Raw genomic sequence first — 18,558 nt, 5'->3', positions numbered from 1 at the left:
CATGTGCAGTAAAAATGTGAAAAACGTGTATTCAGTGTCGTCTACTCATGTGTTTCACTAAATACAGCAATGTGGAGCTCCGCTATAGATTTCAAACGACTGTGCTAAATGTGAGAATCTTATTTCTGAAATACACCAGAGCTACTGAGAAACGAACAAGAGATAAAGATCACTCAAATTATTATTGGAGATCAACTCCACGAGTGTCGACAGCCATCATAACATGAATCCAGACAGATAGCAATAATAATAATAACGATAGTAAAATATGCAAAGAAACCCGAAAGACATTTCTAATAAATACAAATAGATATATATAAGGAAAAGTAATAAAAGATGAAAGGAATAGAAAGTACTACTAATAACAGTCAGACACCAAACTAACGCAGGTTTCCTGAAGCGGTCAACTTCAGCAGCTGATGTCTCTTCATCATGTTTCACTGCAGACTCTCAGAGTCCATTATGTCCGCCTGCAGAGGATGTGGGGTTAAGTGGTGGCGAGCAAAGTGAAGGAGGAGGTGAGGCCTGTTCGCCGACAGCTGGTACGGGCGATTAGACCCTGCCGTGATGCAGGAGAGGCATCAAAGCTCTTTAGGGAGAATCCCCCTAAACAGGAGGAGGCAAGGACACACGCGACATCCACCAAATCCCGACACTTCCTGGTTGCTGAAAATGCCCACAAACCGGGCTTACTGGTGCAGCCGTGTGCCGGCTGCACAGCGCAGACCATCTGTCTTCCTCAGACTCATCACCAGGCCGCGGATTACCAGCAGCCGACACTATCACGCTTTTTCTCTCCGAGATGAGGGTAACACTGGAGTTTCATTAGATTAGTCTGGGTGTGGAGGTTAATGGAGCTCCTCATTAATCTCACACGCTAATTGCTGTTGTCTCTGCTGTTCTGCTGGCTTGTATGTCATCGTATCTGTCACATTACAGGGCAATTACGCTAATTTCAGCTCGACGGTGAGTATCGGATGTTTCATAGGTTTCAAATCCTCACAAGAAGGTGATGAAGGAGAAGCGTTTGAAGGTGGAGCCGTCAATTTGTCATCATCAGTCAGAAAGATGAGATTCTGGAGATTTTGCTATTTGAAGGAAATTAGTTGAAATGTGATTTTTTAAAAGGATTATCAGAAAGCAAAAGAAGACAGAAAAGATAAAAAAAACATTTTTTTGCAGATGTGTTATTTCTGTACCCTTGCTGTGGCCAAAAGTGAACCACCTCACCTAAATTAGAGGTGGTGCTTCAGTGTATTTACACACACACACCAAGGCACATATCCCGTCCCTGGATTACAGTAATCCGGGGGTATTTTTAGGACTTCATGAGCAGAGGCAGACTATCAAGGAAAACAGATAGCTGTCATATGACCAGCTGGATTTTCCAGGAATACCGTTAATTATGTCACGACCTGCAGGAATCCAAACTGATACAGAGATGATTCTGGACGCAAAGGCAGAATAAATATCTGGATTTATCTGGATTTGTAACCCAGGGACTCAATCTGAGTCCCTGGGTTACAAATCCAATTTATATATGTTGTTATGCATTTCCAAACACACCTAAATCTGGAAATTTATGAAACGCTTAGTAAGCTTTTTTTGAAATTACTGATTCAGTTTACACAGGTTACAGGTAAATAAATGAAGATGAAGATATTTTAGGCTCAACTAGAGCACAAATACTAGAATTTTGGGTGAAAAATATATCAGTGTTTATATAAATAAAGATGTCAGGTTGTGGTTTCCTTAATCAGAAGCAGATGTTGTAGAGATGCTGGTCTTTTTAAAAAAAAAAATAAATAAAACTTAAGGTGGGAATAAAGTCGATCTGATTGGTATCTTACAACCACAGACTTTAATGTGTGCTAATGCTAGCAAATTATGGTATTTGAAGTAGAAGATATTTGGTTTTAATTTCCTCCTTTTGGGTTAAATTTGTATCCAGCTCCTGAAATGCTGCAGCTGAAGGTGCAGCATTTCAAGCAGAACAGCATCCCCACTTCATCCCCATAGTTCCCATCACTTTAGAGGTGATTATACTGGTTTATTTGGTTGTTAGAAAATTGCATTGTGGATATTTTTATGTCTTGAAATTCAACTCATGTGTCCAGAGTGTGAATATGCGTTTATGTAGTTGATATTTTCAGAAAGTGAGCACCACAAGCAGATTGTGACAGACATAAACACAATAAAACATCTCATAAAAAAACAACACTTTGTCGCCTCCTAGTGGGTAAAAGTTGATGAAAACAGTCCACTCTTTTTGAAAAAGTTTGAACAAATGTCTATTTTAATAATTAATTCAAAATTTACTGGATAATATATTCTGATCACAGAAGTGTGACTGAAAAAATCCCCCAACAAAAAAGTAAAAAAATAAGATAAAATATAAATGAAAGGATGACATGCCACGATAGCAATACATTACACGTGACTGCAGGGGGCGCCAGTGCCTCATGGTAGGAGGTGTTGAATGGGTTTTCAAGCCAAATGATCTCCTCTGTGATTAATATCTATTAGGAAGAAAAGTCTCAGTCAAACATGACCTTATATTATCTGTTTTCAGAGGGTGAATATTACCTGTAATAATTGGGTTTGAAGGGTCCGTGTTTGCTGATGCTGAGGTACTGGGCCTGCTCATCGGTCAGCTCTGTTACATGAGCGTCAAACATCGGCAGGTGCAGAGAGGCTACATATTCATCTGGAAGTACAAACGGACATGTTGGTATTTAGAGCTCAGATTAAATGTTGAGCAGACCTGAAGTATGCATGTTCAGCATCAAAGATAAAACTTGCCCATCTTCTTTGGCAGCAGGTAAACGTCCTGTTTGTACCGGCCTGCTGGTGCGTTGTACAGCTCTATTAGCGCCAGAGCCTGAAACACACCAGCAGACAGTTGGAGGCAAAGTTATGCATATAACTTAAGATAAAAAAAAAAGAAAACAACAGGTGACATACCTGAGTTGCAGCTGTGACAGAGAGGACGAATGACGGCACAGTGGAGCAGCTCAGGTTCAGCAGCCGACCCTGAGGGAAAAACACTGGAGTGAATAAAAGGATAAAATGATGACAAAAATTGGAAATATGAAATAGAAAACATGTCAATGGCAGTTATGATGATGATTACAACAATAATAATAAAGTGAAGCAAATCTGAATACACAGCGCTGCAGAAGTGTTTCCACGTCTTGTACCTTCAAGCTCTGGAAGAACATTTAAAAAAAAAACACTTAAAATGCTAATTTTCTCTGATTTTACTCTTTAGAGTTACATGTTTGAGTAAAATGAGCATTGTTCTTTTACTCCATTAACTACAGGAGGGAGGGACATTTCCTCCCTCCTGATCAAACCACGTCTGATCCGCCTGCTTTCACACGGTCAGCTGTCTCCGCATGTTCAACAGGGCGTTGTCAAACTCAGAAGCATGAGAGATCCTTCATCGCACACAGACAGGCTGCGCTAGCGGTGACTAATCGTCATCGCCGGGTGGTAAAAACAGCTTAGTCACCTCAGCCAGGAGGACGACCCGCTTGCCGTCAGGCCAGATGATGTGGTCCACTTGAGGCCTGACTCGATGCCACTTCAGCTCACTGGTCCGCAGACTCGCCTAAGAAGAGAACATCTCGGAATCAAACACTCGAATGTTCACGAACACAAACATGATTTAGTCTCAGAGTTTTTACCAAATCTATCTCAGTGTTTGAGTGTCCCATGTTGCAGACGATGCAGCCACTTCTCATTCTGTCAAAGTGTTCCCGAGTTACCACGTCCTTGTTGCCTTGAAGGAAACGGCAAAATGACTGACTTGCAAAAGTATTTATATTTCTTGAGGTTTTTCATATCGGAAACAAACGTTTGTGTATTTTATTATTAATGACAGGTATGTTTTTGGACTGTGAAAATACCTGGAGACACCATGCAACCTCCATAAAAAATAATCTCCAGGATTTAAGCCCTGTGCCACGGGTGTCAAACTCAAGGCTTGAGGGCCAATTCTGGCCCGCCAAAGCTTTTTATGTCAAAAAGATAACAGCGTGCTTAAACATTATTTTATCAATCACATCAAAACAGTTTTTATCTGTTTACTGCCAAATTACATCAGTCATGGATATTTACGTAAAATCAACAAATTCCTGCTTCTTTTTGCACTAAAACACAGCTGTGAGTTTATTACAGATTTTTGGCAAAAGTGGTGAAAAATATTGGATCCAAATGATTGTTTTCTCCCACCTGTAGGTGGATGTATTTCTTACTTCTACAAAACATCTACTGGAGCTTTACTTAATTTATAATCCATAACGATACAGCGAGTAATAAAAAGTCCTAATTTCCATCATACAAAAGTACAAATATTTCAAAATTAGTACCACAAACACCTTGATTTTTACTGCACAAAAAATCCCCAAAACAATTGCAAAATCCTGGAGGGACTGAAAAAATGTTCAGTATTATTTAATTTTAATAATTTATTTAGATTTCAACAGTTCGTTAACACGTTTTAGCAATGGATTCTGGCACAACCGGCCCATTAAGAACATTCATGATCTTGATTTGGCTCAAAACTAAATTGAGTTTGACCCCCTATCACACCTGTGCATCCCAGTGCTCTAATATAACAAATTATTAAAAGTGACGGAGTGTGAAACCGTACAGATACTTACCCTAATAAAACTAGAAAATGTTCATTTATGAATTCCCTTTTCAAATTTCTCCTAATGTCATTTTTACATAAAATTATTAAAAGAAGAGGTCAGTAGTACCTGTGCAGGTGATCACCAGGTCTGCATGTCTGATAACTTCACTCAGTGTAACCACTCTGAGGCCATCCATGCTGGGAACAGGAGGACGACAGGGTTCGTTTTAAACACTCGCTCATTGCGTCGAAGGGGGCGGGAGATTTCCCGTCCTGACTCATAAAAGCTTCCTCTTATCATACCAGGCCTGAAGGGCACAAATAGGATCTACTTCTGTCACGTAAATGACGGCGCCCAGTCCCTTCAGAGCGGCGCAGCAGCCTTTCCCGACCTGCCAGGAAACACGGACAAAAGAGGTTTGCTGAGCTGCTGAAAGATTTTGAGTTTTTATAGAAAAATCCAGCATGTTTTCATCCCGCTGACCTCGCCGTATCCACACACCACCACCTGCTTTCCTCCAAACATGACATCAGTCGTTCGCTTCAACCTGGAAGAGTTCAGCCGGGGTTACTGCGGTGCAAGTCACCCCGCCTGTTTGTGGTCACAACACACTCCTTACCCGTCCAGTATGGACTCCTTGCAGCAGTAAATGCTGTCAAACTTCTGCTTGGTCACAGAGTCGTTCACGTTCATGGCAGGGGCGCACAGTTTTCCGGCTTTGGACAGCTGGTACAACCTGAAACAGCCACAGAAACATCTGCTTCTGGAGTCTGATGACTTGATCCACGGTGTGTGGAGAAACTAACCGATAGATGCCCGTCACGCTCTCCTCCACAATGCCTTTGAGCTTTTTGAACAGGCTCGGATACTTCTTGTACATCCACTGGGTCAAATCACCGCCATCGTCCAGAATCTGCAAGGAACATCTTTAAAAATTATAATAACACAGGAAAGTATGGCTGTTCAAAACATAAAGCTAAAGAAGCCAGGGAAGAGTTCATCAGAGTTCAACCATTTTTATGTCCTGAAGGTGGATTGTTGCCACATCAGCATAACATCCTCCACAATGCCTTTGAGCTCTTTGAACAGGCTCAGATACTTCTTGTATCTTGTACAATAATACACAATTATTGTGTATTGTTGTGTGTTTCGTCCTGGCGCAGTGGAAAACACTCCCTACGCTCACTAATGATCCGATCAAAAAACAAACAGCAGTTTCTAAGTTTCAGAGCTGTGAAGAAAAATATCTGGTTGTGTTGAGCTTGAGGTCACAAGCTGGTGAAAGGGAGGTTCTCTTTTAACAATTAATAGTAGAAAGCACGATTCATTGTATGGCACGTTTTCCTGAAGAAGACAAAGCACCACCAGACTGGAACTCTTCTCTGACTCTTGATGTTTTTCTGATTTTATATAAGTTTTTGTAAACTAGCTGCTCTCATATTTTCTCCAGTTGATTATAATTGTCACTGTGAATCAGTTGGAGTTTCAAACCATAAAAATGTTTTGTATCCCTTTCCAGATGGACAGACAGACAGACGTCAATGACCGAGTTTCTCATCTGTCTTTAAATTTCTTCAGATGAGGATATAAAACGCTGCTTGTTGAGATCGTAGCCGACTTCATGTTGTCAGACGGACTCTTCTCAGGTTATTTCTTCGTTTCACTGGCCTGACTGGCACTTATATAGCCTGGGTGTGGCTAATATCACTCAGAACATGTTGGCCAGACTTCACCAGGAAAAGCAGATTGGACCATTTGTTGGCCAAAAAGTCTTAGAAACTCATTTAAAAAACAAATTTGTCATGTTCCGTGTTTTTCTGTGAGTCTTCTGCGTTCCTGAGTCTCCTTGTTGTCCTGTCTTCCCCTTGATTGTTTCCCAGGTGTGTCTTGTTCCCTGATTACCTCTTGTGTATTTAACCCCACCTGTCCTGTATTCCTTGTTGGATCCTTGTCTAATGTTATTCTCAGTCCGTTGTCCGGTCCTTTGTAGATTCTGTTGCTACCAGTGCTGAGCCTCTGTATTCTGCTCTGTTGTGCTGCCAGGAGTTTGGACCTTTTGGATTTTGTACCTGTTTTTGTTTTCATTAAATCTTCATTAATCTCACCTTACATGGGTCTCCAAGCACCTGCCTCACCTCTACACCACCATTACATGACATATTTAGGTTCAAAAATTAAAACTCGCTCAATTTATTTGACTTAAAGGTTACAAGACAGTAGACACGACTAAATGAGACTCAAGTGTTTTACAGTGAGTCGACATACCAGGTTTGGCTCCCAGGAGTCAGCGGCCACGCAACGGTCTATACACCACAAGAAGTCATCCTCCGATTCTCCTTTCCAGGCAAACACCGAGATTCCTGACGAACACCGAGCCACAGAGAGGATGAGGTCATGAAAAGACAAAGCAGAGGGAGATGACCCACCGTGTGGGGTTGATGTAACTGGGTTTCACCTCCTTCAGCCAGAGCAGCAGCCACCGAGTTCTGAGTGGAGAAGATGTTGCAAGCGGCCCATCGACACTGAGCCCCCAACGCTGCCAGGGTCTCAATTAACACCTACACAATCATACATTAACGTGGTTATTGCATATTTACTGGATTCAATCATTTAACTGCTTTTTTTTAACCCTACATGTCCTAAATTTAAAATGTCAGACTGGATAGTTTTGCTTATTTTAATTCTTTAAATGTCCTGTGAGTAAATGTATTTGCCCAACAACTGGAATTTTCAATATCCAGCAGTCATTTTCGCAATTTACCGTCTATTAAAAGAGCAACCCTCAGATTAATTTCACTCCCTGCAGGGGAGAAATGACAGTAATAACCTGATATGACTGGAAAGCGCAATGTCTCCCCCTTCAGAAACCTTTGGAATTTTTCAGATAGTGCAAAGTGTGGCAAATTTACGGTATTGCAAATTTGGCTGGAATAAATTTACTGATTGAAGCTTAAAACACAAAATGATTTCTTTCTGTTTCAACACATTAAATCCAGCAGTAATTCCAGTTTGTGCATTCATTTTGCACAAAACGTGTTTGATACAAAAATGTATTCAAATCAACCTGGCTCTAGTGAGTTATTGTTTCATTATGAAATAATAATTTAGAATATCTAAATTGTCTTCAAAATTACAATATCCAAAAACTTCAACACAAACTTCAACTAACAAAATGCTCTTTTGTTAGCATTTTTATATAATAAAAATGCTAGATATATAATAAAAATGCTAGGAAATCCCACCTGCTGTGGGATTTTCTGAATAAATGTAAAAGTTTCACTGGACTAAATGAAACCCCCTAAAGCAATCAAACTGCTGAACAGCTGTCAGGTGCAGTTTGTGCTGAACTGACCGCTGTATGTGCAGTGATGTGTGTGCATCCCGCGACTTTGGCTCCAGCCAGCGGTTTCTCTCCACCTGCTCTTTTCCTCAGGATCATCAGAGCCGGCATTTCTGAAGTAGATATTCACAAAGAACTCTGTTCCCGTTTTCCATTTGAGTAACTTTTTCTGAAATGGTGAATGAGAGCTGCATAAAACATATTTGTTGCACCTTGCTGAGCGATGTCTATTTCTTTGCGCCCAAAAGCAGCCTGCTTGATGTTTTTGATGCAGAAGTCCGTCAAGCCCTTGGAGGTCTTCTGCAGCTTCTTTTGGGGAGGGGATTCATCTTCAGAGCTTACGCTGCCCACTGCTTTGCAGAAACAAGACAAAATACTCAACACCGAGTCACAAGGTTTACTCAGGATTTAATTTCCCTCAGACCTCAGCTTATTGAAGACTTTGAAGTCTATACAAATCCTGGCAGTGACTGACACTTCTGAGAACGGTGATAAGTGGAAAACTGAAGGGATTCATTTTATCAAACAAGCTTTTTTTTAAAGTTAATCTGAAGGAGAAGATAATCCTCGGAGCACCAGCTTCCAAGTGAAGGATGTGGGGTCAGACCTGAACTGAAGCTGTCTGCAGACGACTGGGAGACGGAGTGAGACAGAGGCCGAGGTCCAGCCTTGGTGGGAAGCTTGTTGAATTCCTCTTGCTGGTCATTGAGCTGAATTTTCTGCAATTAAAAAGCTCAAATGACACAGGCAAATGAAATAATCTAGGTTTTAAAAAAAACATAAAACATCCACAGGTCATGTGAACTGTAATCAGTAAATTAGCACAACCTCATCAACATTAGCTGTTTCTATGTTTGTGCACCAAACCAAATGCAGATAATTTAAAGGGGGGGGAGGTTACTGGTTGACCTTTAGACTTTAATTAATATATTCAAAGCCAAAGCAGCACAAACAGAGTTGAGTTGATTGACACCCATTTTAATTGATTTGAAGAAGGAAGGGGCGCCTGGTCGAACTTTGATGACCTCGAGAAACGTTTCTTTATATCTTTAAAATGATAGCAACACAAACGAACATTTTTGCTGCACAAACATTTGACATCAATTTTGTCTGATTTGAAAGGCAACTTCTCTCACAAAACTAAATCAGGGTCACATGTTTTAGAGAATTACTGCGCAATTCAGCTGGGAACTCTGCAGTCAGAAGGAATTTGCATTTTCTCTGTGACAAAACGAAGTACGTCAGAAATTACGTAAAAAACCAACAGTGTTCGACCAAAAAATCAACTCGACATGAGTTGAGGATTCCCACTGTCCTCAGAGGAAACTGAAGGAGAGAGAAAACCTGCTTCAGACCTGAACAACTACAGTGCAAACCTATGATGTGAGTTTTCCTCACAGACAGAAATGCATTTTGTTCATGAGTTATTTTGTTTAGTACAGTATGAAGTCTTCCTGTTGTCGCTCCTCTTTCTCCTCTGTATAATTTGCGTTTTCCCACATTCTCTTTGTGATATTTGTGAACCCTTCTCACTTTCTGTATTATTTTAAATTCTAAATTCTTTATGATTCTTAGAACCTCATTATGATCCACATCATCTGGCTTCCCATTATTGTGACATCTCAGTTTTGGAAACAGTGTCAGAGAAGCATCTAAAAGCTTCACCAGATATTTGGTTCAGGTCTAAACCTAAAATAGCGACGTGACAAAACCAGGGACACATGAGTAATATTCAAAGTTTTAGTACATTTTCCCATGTCTGCAGTTGAAGAAAGGAAAAAGTTAAAAAAAAAGACTGAATGATTTTAACTCCCAAAACATGCAGGAGAACCGGGGCTGCCATTAAATGTGAAGAACTGCCAGGTGATAATCTGCTGTAAGATGTGTAATCATGAATAGCACTGTCACATTTATTTTATATATAAAACCATGGTTTGCCCTTTTCTGATGTTGTCCTCAAATAAAAAAAGCACACACACAGCAGAGTTACAAAATGTACACCATGCATGAATAAAAAGGATTTATTTCATGCATGGTGTAAAATCTGAATTAAACTTCTTTGCTGCTGCGCTAAAATCAAAGTTAAAGCGTTCCTCTAACATGCTGCATGAATATCCAGAATGTCTCCCCCATTAACATCCCCTGAAAACACTGGACTCTTGTTGAGCCACCGCTTAATCTTTAGCACAGGAAGACATTAAGCTGTGACTTGAAGCAGCTTGAAAGTTAACTTAATGATCCAGAAATAAAGAAAGGCTTGAATTCAGGCCAGCTACTGTAAAAGAACTGAAGATTCTTTAACTCAAAATACCTAAAAGTGAAACAATAATTTTACATTAATCCATTTCAGACACTCAATAACTCTGAGGTGTTTTACATACATATATATAACAACAACAAACACTCAAACAGCTTATGAATCTGTCCTATTTGAAGCCCTGACCCTCCGTGAGAAGAAGCAGCAGCAGCTGTGGTACCTTGATACAGATGGACTGCACTGTCTCCTGCTCCTTCGCCTTAGAAACGTTCACTAGTTTGTACGCTTTCTTCATGTTGTGGCGAGCGCTCCCACTGTGACACTGAACAGCCCCACAGAGCTGCAACCCAACACTGTGAAACTTTTCAGAGCCAAAGCTTCACGTCACGCCCAACAGGTGACAGAGGGAATAAATAATGACCTGTTTGTGGACTCAAAGCAGAGGACACTCAGGAAAAGATGAGGGGTAGAGTTAGCGTGAGGCCACGATGAATAAGATTATGTTCCTCGGAGAAAATTCTGCTCTTGACGGACAAAGAGACGAGGACAGACTGGGACTGTGAGGCTGAGAGGAGCAGGACAAAGGAACCAGCCAAGTAAAGAAAAAAAACCACAAACTGTTGTTGCATTCAGGAACAAACAGAATACCTGCTACTTTATTTATTTACTCTAAATGAGACTGAAGAGCTTAAACTGTTTTGTACCACATCTTTGAAGCTGTTGTGGATCTTAAATTGATGAAGAACGTAAATTTGGACTGGATGTGCAATTTTAATGAGTCTTTAGTAGTGTATGAGAGACAAAACATAGTTTTTGTTCTAAACGGCCCATCATACCATACAAGACATTCACAGGATTATCTCCATTCGATTAAAATATTGTGAACTGATCTATAAGAAGCAAACATAATCAAGAACATCATAATCTGGGATTTTCTCATTTTTCAATGCGTCTAAACCTATAAATTTGCAGAATTTACTATTCAGATTTAATATCACACATTGATGAAAGACTATGCATCTTTTTATTGGCATATGAAGTCTTGTAGCCCCTTCATGACAAGATCCAAACCCTTTTGTATTTTTTTTCTACAAAAGCATTAAAAATAATTTCTTTCATTTGATTTGTACCCTCAACACCGGTGAAAAGTCTGGAATGAGAGTCCGTTCTCATGAGAGCGCGAGTGGTGAAACATTTCTAGAGGCCTGCAGCATGCGTCTGAAATCATTAACTGCCTGAGTAGATGCAGATCCACGCTCCCTGCATGAGGACTGTGATTACAGGAGCACCTTGTGTTCTACGCTCCTGTATTATAAGCAGGTAGTAAAAAAAGGTCTTTGCTCACCATGTTGGTCTTCAAAGCCTCAGCCTCGCTGACTTTCCGTCCCAGTTTGGACGGTTCTGCCTTGTCTCTGTCACGAGGCGTCCACCTGCTCTCTGCTGCCTTCAGCATCCTCAGCAGAGTTGGGCTGCATTTTACTGCTCCGTCTCTGGCAGCTTCTTCTGTGTCCTCCTCTTCCTCTTCAGCTCTCTCCTCTGTGTACGGCTCTGGAAAGTATTCGGGTACTGCCAGGTCCTCCCAGGAACCGCCTATATGGTTCTTTTCCTTCGCCATCTCCCCTGTGCAATGCTGGAATGAAGTGACTTAGGTTTGCTCGCCCTCCGTCCTTTACCCACATCCTATTTCTCCCTGATAGAAATGTGTTGACCCCAAACAGCAGCACTGTCTGGTCACTTTGACAAACAATGGAGCAGATAATTGGTCCTTGATGCAGTGTGTACAGGGTAAATACTGATCTGAGTCCTCTTACAGAAAGGTATAACTTTGGTTAGTATAACTGTGTCTCACTCATAACCTAACTAAGCTGTAGACGCAGTGATCTGCCCATCCTTAATGGTTCTGCTCATATTTGAACTGACAGATCTTTGGTGGTGCTCTCTCTGGACTTGCAGAGCCACTTCTTCCAGTGTTCCTGTTGATAACATTGGCACCAAATACAATAGGAAAGACAGGAGCCACATGGACGGGGGGAAGCATCATGAACAAACAGGTATGGTGACTCTTTTGCTTACAATAAACCCCAAAAGCATCAATAGAGGTCCTATGTTGATCGACTACCACACAAACAGCAAGATGGGAAGATTAGACGGTGCTGGCTCAACATGCACTGACAATATGACAGCCTTAAGCTGACACATAATATTTAATATATTATTAAACTTCAGAGCTTTTGCATTGAAGCACATGCGAAGCTTTGCAAAAGTATCCACAGCCCTTAAACTTCACATATGTCTTAATCCAACCATGAACTTTAATTCTTTTTATTGGAATAGTGATTGACCAACAGTAGGTGGCGCTCCTCTGTGAAGTGGTCTTGTATGTTTTGGGTTGTTGTTTATCTTATAAACCAGGTTCGAAGTCTTTACCAATTTCTAACAGGTTTTCTTTCAGGGTTACATCATCAACTCTAAGCAACGTTTCACCAAGTGGAAAGTGTGAATGTAAAAATGTAAACAGTGGTTTCATTGCCCAGAGCTCCTCCAGTCAGAGGTTTGCTGTGTTTCCTGTATACACAGCTTGTGACAAACTTCTGAAAGGACTTCTTACTTTAGCTGTTTTTCTCCACTATGAAGTCCACATTTTTTAACAAATCTTGTGTCAGCACAGATTCCACTGGAGCTCTGTTGAGGAATTTTTTGATTTGAATTGATATCCCTTATTTTTAGAACTGCAACAGGACAAAGTAGCCCAAATTTAAATTTTCAGGCCTCTGTTATTTAGCTTCTGAGGCAAAAGTATCAATGCCATAGCTTCAAATCCACTAGAGGGCACAACAGTTCCTTTTTCACCGTTTACCTCCATAACAAAAACTCAGGAGATTATGAAGCTGCTTATGATGTCCAAGCAGACCAGCTAACTTTCATTTCTAAATCAATGCAGGTCAGAAGACTCAAATATATATAGTTGGTGTACGCACTCCACCTCTCCTAGAGGCCAATCGATGGACTCCACAGGCGAACGGGGACAAAATAAGATTCTAACAATAAGATTCTACAACGCTAAAAAAACTTTTGGGAGTTAAATACATTACCAGGTCTTTGTTACAGTATAATAAAGTACACACACAATATTTTATTATTTAAAAGAAAGTGCACAGGAACCAACAGAATCCATTTTTGGCCGTTTCAGCTTTCGGCTCTATTTTTACTAAGGGAGTCCATGAGTTTCAGCTCCATTCTAGGCGGAAAATCATCGTCCCCGAATGTTCTTGTACTGGCACAGGAGCAGGTGCTTGAAGGTGATCTTGAAGGTGTCGTTGCAGAGGGCGTAGCAAGCGGGGTTGACAGTGCTGTTGACGTAGCAGAGCCAGTACAATATGCTCCACATTGCTTTCGGGACGCACTTGTTGCAGAGTGCGTGGACGAGGACTGTCATGTTGTACGGCGTCCATGTGACGATAAAAGCAACCATGACGGCCACGATGGTGCGCGTCACTTTTTTTCCCCTGTCAGCATTGATGCTCCTTCTCCTTTCCAGAGTTGGCAAGCTCTCTTTACGTTCAGAAAACTGAGGGATGAGAGGAGAAGATTAAGGTTTCCATGTTGACTATTTTAGGTTCCAAAGTTGTGTTTGTTTTTCGTTTAGCGTATTATGAATAATAATTGTTCCTATTCAAACAAATGTCAAGTATTTACAAATGAAGAATATTTAAAAAGGCTTAAAGGCTACTACAAAACGGAGTAAATTACTTACTTTATGAAATTTTAATTATTTTTTTACTCACTTGATGACTTAATTTTACCAAATACAACAGCTTAAGGCCGCCCAGGCCTTGAAAGGCCCCATAAATGCTAATATTATAACAGACCACTGATGTAAAAATTTTACTTTTGTTTATTCAAATGGTTTCAGCATAGATAAATTTAAGGATTTTAAATTGTTTAACATTTAAGATTTTAAGGAGCATAGAACAATCTTCATGGTTGCTTCATGTTTTGTTACGACAGCAACTACGTGATGCTATGAATTTAATAAATGAGTCTGAGTTCTGTTGGTTCACAAACTCAGTAAGTTACAATCACAGCGAGTCATAGCAGAGTTGACGTAGCAGTTTAAATTTAAACTACACCTCCTCTCTCAGATTTCTCTAAATTGGTCGCTGAATTCTGTTAAGATGGTGTCTGTGTTGGAATTTTACTCACACTAAAACTTCCCCTTAACATGTAAGTTTCTTTGGAAGTCGAAGCTTTGATAGTCTCCGATGAGGAGTCCCTGTGGTCTGCCTGCAATTCTCTGAGGAGTCCAATTTCACTGTGCTGCTGCAACATTTCCTTCTCCTTCCCCGCTGAAGATTCCTCCTTCTCTTCCACTAGGCTGAAGGAGACAATATCTGATAAACTTCCACTTGAGAGTCTTGTAACGTTCCTCGTTACGCTGTCGCAGTTGGTCTTCGCGATCTGCCAGTACAGGTAGGCCATGATGCTCAATGGCAGGTAGAAAACTATGATGGAAGCCACAAACATCAGCCATGGGTTGTAGAAGAACTCGAAGTGGCAGTGAGTCGAGAGCACGGATCTCCTTCCTACAATGAACTGCCAGGACAAGATGAAGGGACTCCATAGGACAAAGGACAGGATCCAGGCCGTCGCAATCATCATCCCGGCCATCTTGGTGCTGCGACATGCTGGGTAGGTCAAGGGTTTGGTAACGCAGAAGTACCGGTCAAAGCTTATGAGGAGTAGGTTCATGACTGAGGCGTTGCTGACAACATAATCAGTAGTCAACCAAATGTCGCACTCCACCTCTCCTAGAGGCCAGTGGTCAATCACAATGTAAATGGCATAAAGGTTCATGGACAAGAACCCAATAAAGAGGTCTGCACAGGCCAAACTGAACAGGAAATAGTTGTTGATGGTCTGCAGGTCTTTGTTTACCTTTAAAGGAACGACACGGAGCAGAGTGTCAGATCCTAATCTTTTTTGTGCAGTATGATGTACGTTCTCTTGTTCCTATTAGATTATCCTTCTGCACAGGAGCACACACGATGCATTCTTATCTCTAAGTCTGGTGATGTTTTCAAAGTGTGCAGGAATGGATGCTTGACTCAAACTCATTAATCATGAAAAATGTAAAAAAGGAAGACCCCAACCTTTATGGAGAGCAGGACCAGGATGTTCCCGGTGACAGTGATCAGACTAAGGATTCCCGCTGCCAGCAGGATGAGCACTATCTCCACTACTGTGTATGAGCTCTCTGAAAAGAGGCTGGTGCGACTGCCACGAGTCATGTTAACGATGGAAGACGCATTCGCAGTCTCCATCTTGTCTGATGTTGCTCTCAGAGAGACTTCAGGCTTCAGTCATTTCTGCACAATCCCTGGTAATGACAGAGATTGTAAGGGAAATAAATCATTACGTTTAGGTGTTCATGTTCTGTCTTGTTTATTTTCACACATCATTATGTGTTACTCTCGGGTTATAAACAACCTGCAGGCTATGGGAGTGTTTCAGCAAGCAAGGCCCACATAAGCAGAATGCACAGGTATGACAGGAACAAAGGCTGCAACCGGTGTGTTTACTAGGCCACACTTACATGAGGCAAACCAAAATAAAACTGGATTAAAAAACAGCATACAGTGAAACAAGCTGTTTTAATTGACCCACATGTAACGTCAAGGCCCTCATGGTGTTGTTTGATGACATGCATAAAAGCTTCTGCATAAAACAGAGACGCTTCCATTAATATATTTCTAGAGGACTGATTTTAATGTTTTAAATCAATAAAAATTAATTCGCTCTCTTCTACTCTGCAAACCAGAGCTACTCAACAGCTTTTTCTAGCTGTTGTTGAGCTAGAAAAAGCATCAGAAATACAGATGCAGCCTATAAACAATGTGATTATGTTTTATATATTAATCAGAAAATCAAAATTAGTTTAGTCCAGCGGGTTGTTGCTTGCTGCTAAAACCCTGTCAGAGAGTCCATCAGGCCTCATCAGAAGATCGTATTGTACCTGAGAGATGCTTTCTTCCTGCTCTTATAGCCGGATGAAACTTCACTACAGGGTCTCTAATTTCATCACTCATTCTTCAAAAATCGGTTTTGGGACAATTCTGTCACAGATAAAATGAGTTGTTTATATCACAGGACAGAGAAATGTTTTGGGAATTTAGTGCTTCGGAGGCTAGAATTGTACTCCACATGCACATACATAATCTGCTTCTGGATGTACTAAGCTGGTTCTAAAGTTTGAAAACTAATAAAGCTAAACAAACAGACATAATTTATTTGTCACGTTAAGGCAAACCCTAAAAAAGGTAAGATCTGGGGAATTAAAGCAATTCAGTGTAATTGACTCCCACACATTGGCAGGCACAATTAGCAGTTCTTTTACACAAAAGCAGAAGCTATGAATGATGTAGAATTTATAAAAGCACAAAAGCACTACTTGTTCTAAATAATCTTTGTTTCTCTTAGAATGACCATACATTACTCTCCATTGATTGATTGATTTTTTTGCTTTTTTAAATGTATTAATTTCATTTACACATAAGTGATGTAAAGTCAATTTACCATCGACACATACGTATTTATTTTAATGAATGTGTATTTTGCAAACATTGTACTCTAAATAAGTCATAGGTGCAGATCAGGTGAATTATAATTATATTTTGGAATTTTTAAGAATATAAACAATACTAAAGAATTTTAAAATAATGAAATTATGGTATTTTTTGGTGTGGAGGGCAACATGAAGCTACTGGCCAAGGGATGTATTAAACCAGCAATCATTTGCTGGTATCATCAGTTTATACCTGTTTATATACAGGACTACCTATTAACACATTGTAATTTCCAACAACGAATAAACTTTTTTTAGAGAACAAGAAGAGGCAGAAGAGGCTGAGGACATCTGTTAGTTTCCATTGCTCCAACATCATCAGGCAATGGTTTACTGCCCACAACAAGATGCTGATGGTGTTCCTCTCACCCCGTTTTTCATTCAAATTGCTCCTTCTAGTTCCTGGACACAGGCAATATTTCCAATCATGACCCTGAAAGGATAAAATGACCTGTACAATGGATGCATGGCAAGGTGGAGACAGCTATTTAAATAAATCTGTCCCTACAGAAACTGGAATTTGCTCCCTAAACATAATAAATGGTTGTGCCATCCTAAGCAATAACAGCTTTTAATTTTTTTTTGTTGTTGTTGCAATAATTGGCTAATCCATCAACATATTTATGTAGAAAGTTTAACTTAATGTTTCAAACTCATGTATAATTGGCTAGAAATCTAGCTTGAACAAACAAGTTAAATTCTGACAGCAGAGAGTGAAAGGCATTCCTACTTAAAAGAATTACAACACAGCCGCACGGCATTCTGGGGGATGTAGGAGCCGCTCAACCGCTCAAGGTCAGCGAAGCAAAGTTGGTGACGTCAACTCATAGACATAAATACGCATGTCTGTGACATAAACTACTCTCTCTCTCTCTCTCTTTGGTTACCTAGCAACAGCCTGTGGAGTAACTAGAGCAGAAAGTCACGCCATTAATTTGTGACATTTCAGATATTTGAAGTGAACAAAAAAAACAGAAAGAAACGAGTCAGTAATTATTAATGTCGACTGTTGTCCGGCATTACAAGCGCAACTTTATTATTAACAATTAAGAAAAGACATTCATCCAGAGATCCATTAGCACAATGCTGACCAGAGCTAAACAACAAAAAAGACCAAAATGGAAGTTCAAACGAATACAACAGAAGCTGTAGCTCACCCGTCACCGGTAATGTATCTGTAATGTCATGAAAAATGGAGAATTCAGTCACGTTTCCTCTTCTCTGTCGTAGTCCCCATCAACTTTATCACCATAGCCACCTAAAACTGCCAGGCATCGTGGCAGGCGGCGAAATTCTGAGTGACCCAAATAAATTAAATTCAGCGATGCTGATTGGCCAAATATTTATTATTTTCTCCTAGCAACTACGCGTGATTGGCTAGTGAGTACCAATTCTCGGGAGCTATCAGAAGTGCCCCAGGAGAGTAACAGAGGTATTTTACCCCTTCTTCATCCAAAGAAAACTAATCTGGAGCTACAAAATATAAGAGCTTATATTGCTGGTCAACTTTTATTCATTTTCTATCTCAACCTGTTGTATTATGACAGGTTAGAGACATGATTATCTGTTGTATAAAAAGGGAAGATGCCACTTCTACATAGTTTTCATAGAGGTGTCAATATGAAGAGTGAGAAATTTAACATCAGGCTGAAATGCAGCCTCACACAGAGACGTAAGAAATATCAAAAAAGTGTGTGCA

At 40.3% G+C, this 18,558-nt stretch overlaps 2 protein-coding genes across 11 annotated transcripts; both read right to left on the bottom strand.

Moving 5' to 3' along the window:
• Nucleotides 1-1,960: 1,960 nt before the first annotated feature.
• On the bottom strand, nucleotides 1,961-11,929 carry LOC129363806 (S-adenosylhomocysteine hydrolase-like protein 1). 6 transcript variants are annotated; one of them, XM_055036103.1, is made up of 17 exons: nucleotides 11,583-11,927; nucleotides 8,588-8,699; nucleotides 8,193-8,333; nucleotides 7,993-8,093; nucleotides 7,096-7,198; nucleotides 6,906-7,000; nucleotides 5,447-5,553; nucleotides 5,260-5,376; nucleotides 5,124-5,187; nucleotides 4,943-5,031; nucleotides 4,767-4,837; nucleotides 3,690-3,784; nucleotides 3,515-3,613; nucleotides 2,965-3,033; nucleotides 2,803-2,881; nucleotides 2,587-2,707; nucleotides 1,961-2,519 (listed from the first exon to the last, which is right to left on the bottom strand). In XM_055036103.1, the coding sequence occupies exons 1-17, from the start codon at nucleotides 11,850-11,852 to the stop codon at nucleotides 2,513-2,515; spliced, it is 1,740 nt and encodes a 579-aa protein (XP_054892078.1). In that variant the 5' UTR covers nucleotides 11,853-11,927; the 3' UTR covers nucleotides 1,961-2,512. The 6 variants fall into 6 exon arrangements, with proteins under 6 accessions (XP_054892078.1, XP_054892090.1, XP_054892106.1 ...); XM_055036115.1 differs by having other exon boundaries at nucleotides 8,193-8,330; nucleotides 11,583-11,925; XM_055036131.1 differs by lacking the exon at nucleotides 11,583-11,927 and adding an exon at nucleotides 10,458-10,534.
• Nucleotides 11,930-13,351: 1,422 nt separating this feature from the next.
• LOC129363872 (muscarinic acetylcholine receptor M4-like) lies at nucleotides 13,352-18,152 on the bottom strand. 5 transcript variants are annotated; one of them, XM_055036206.1, is made up of 7 exons: nucleotides 18,017-18,152; nucleotides 17,590-17,768; nucleotides 17,229-17,292; nucleotides 16,251-16,350; nucleotides 15,388-15,614; nucleotides 14,441-15,172; nucleotides 13,352-13,805 (listed from the first exon to the last, which is right to left on the bottom strand). In XM_055036206.1, the coding sequence occupies exons 5-7, from the start codon at nucleotides 15,556-15,558 to the stop codon at nucleotides 13,488-13,490; spliced, it is 1,221 nt and encodes a 406-aa protein (XP_054892181.1). In that variant the 5' UTR covers nucleotides 15,559-15,614; nucleotides 16,251-16,350; nucleotides 17,229-17,292; nucleotides 17,590-17,768; nucleotides 18,017-18,152; the 3' UTR covers nucleotides 13,352-13,487. The 5 variants fall into 5 exon arrangements, with proteins under 5 accessions (XP_054892181.1, XP_054892195.1, XP_054892203.1 ...); XM_055036220.1 differs by lacking the exon at nucleotides 16,251-16,350; XM_055036228.1 differs by lacking the exons at nucleotides 16,251-16,350; nucleotides 17,229-17,292.
• Between the last annotated feature and the right edge of the window lie 406 nt (nucleotides 18,153-18,558).

This window comes from Poeciliopsis prolifica, unplaced genomic scaffold (genome assembly GCF_027474105.1).
Source record: "Poeciliopsis prolifica strain line A6 unplaced genomic scaffold, Auburn_PproV2 SCAFFOLD001, whole genome shotgun sequence".
Classification (NCBI taxonomy): Eukaryota; Metazoa; Chordata; class Actinopteri; order Cyprinodontiformes; family Poeciliidae; genus Poeciliopsis; species Poeciliopsis prolifica.
This window is presented reverse-complemented; position numbering and strand designations above follow the sequence as displayed.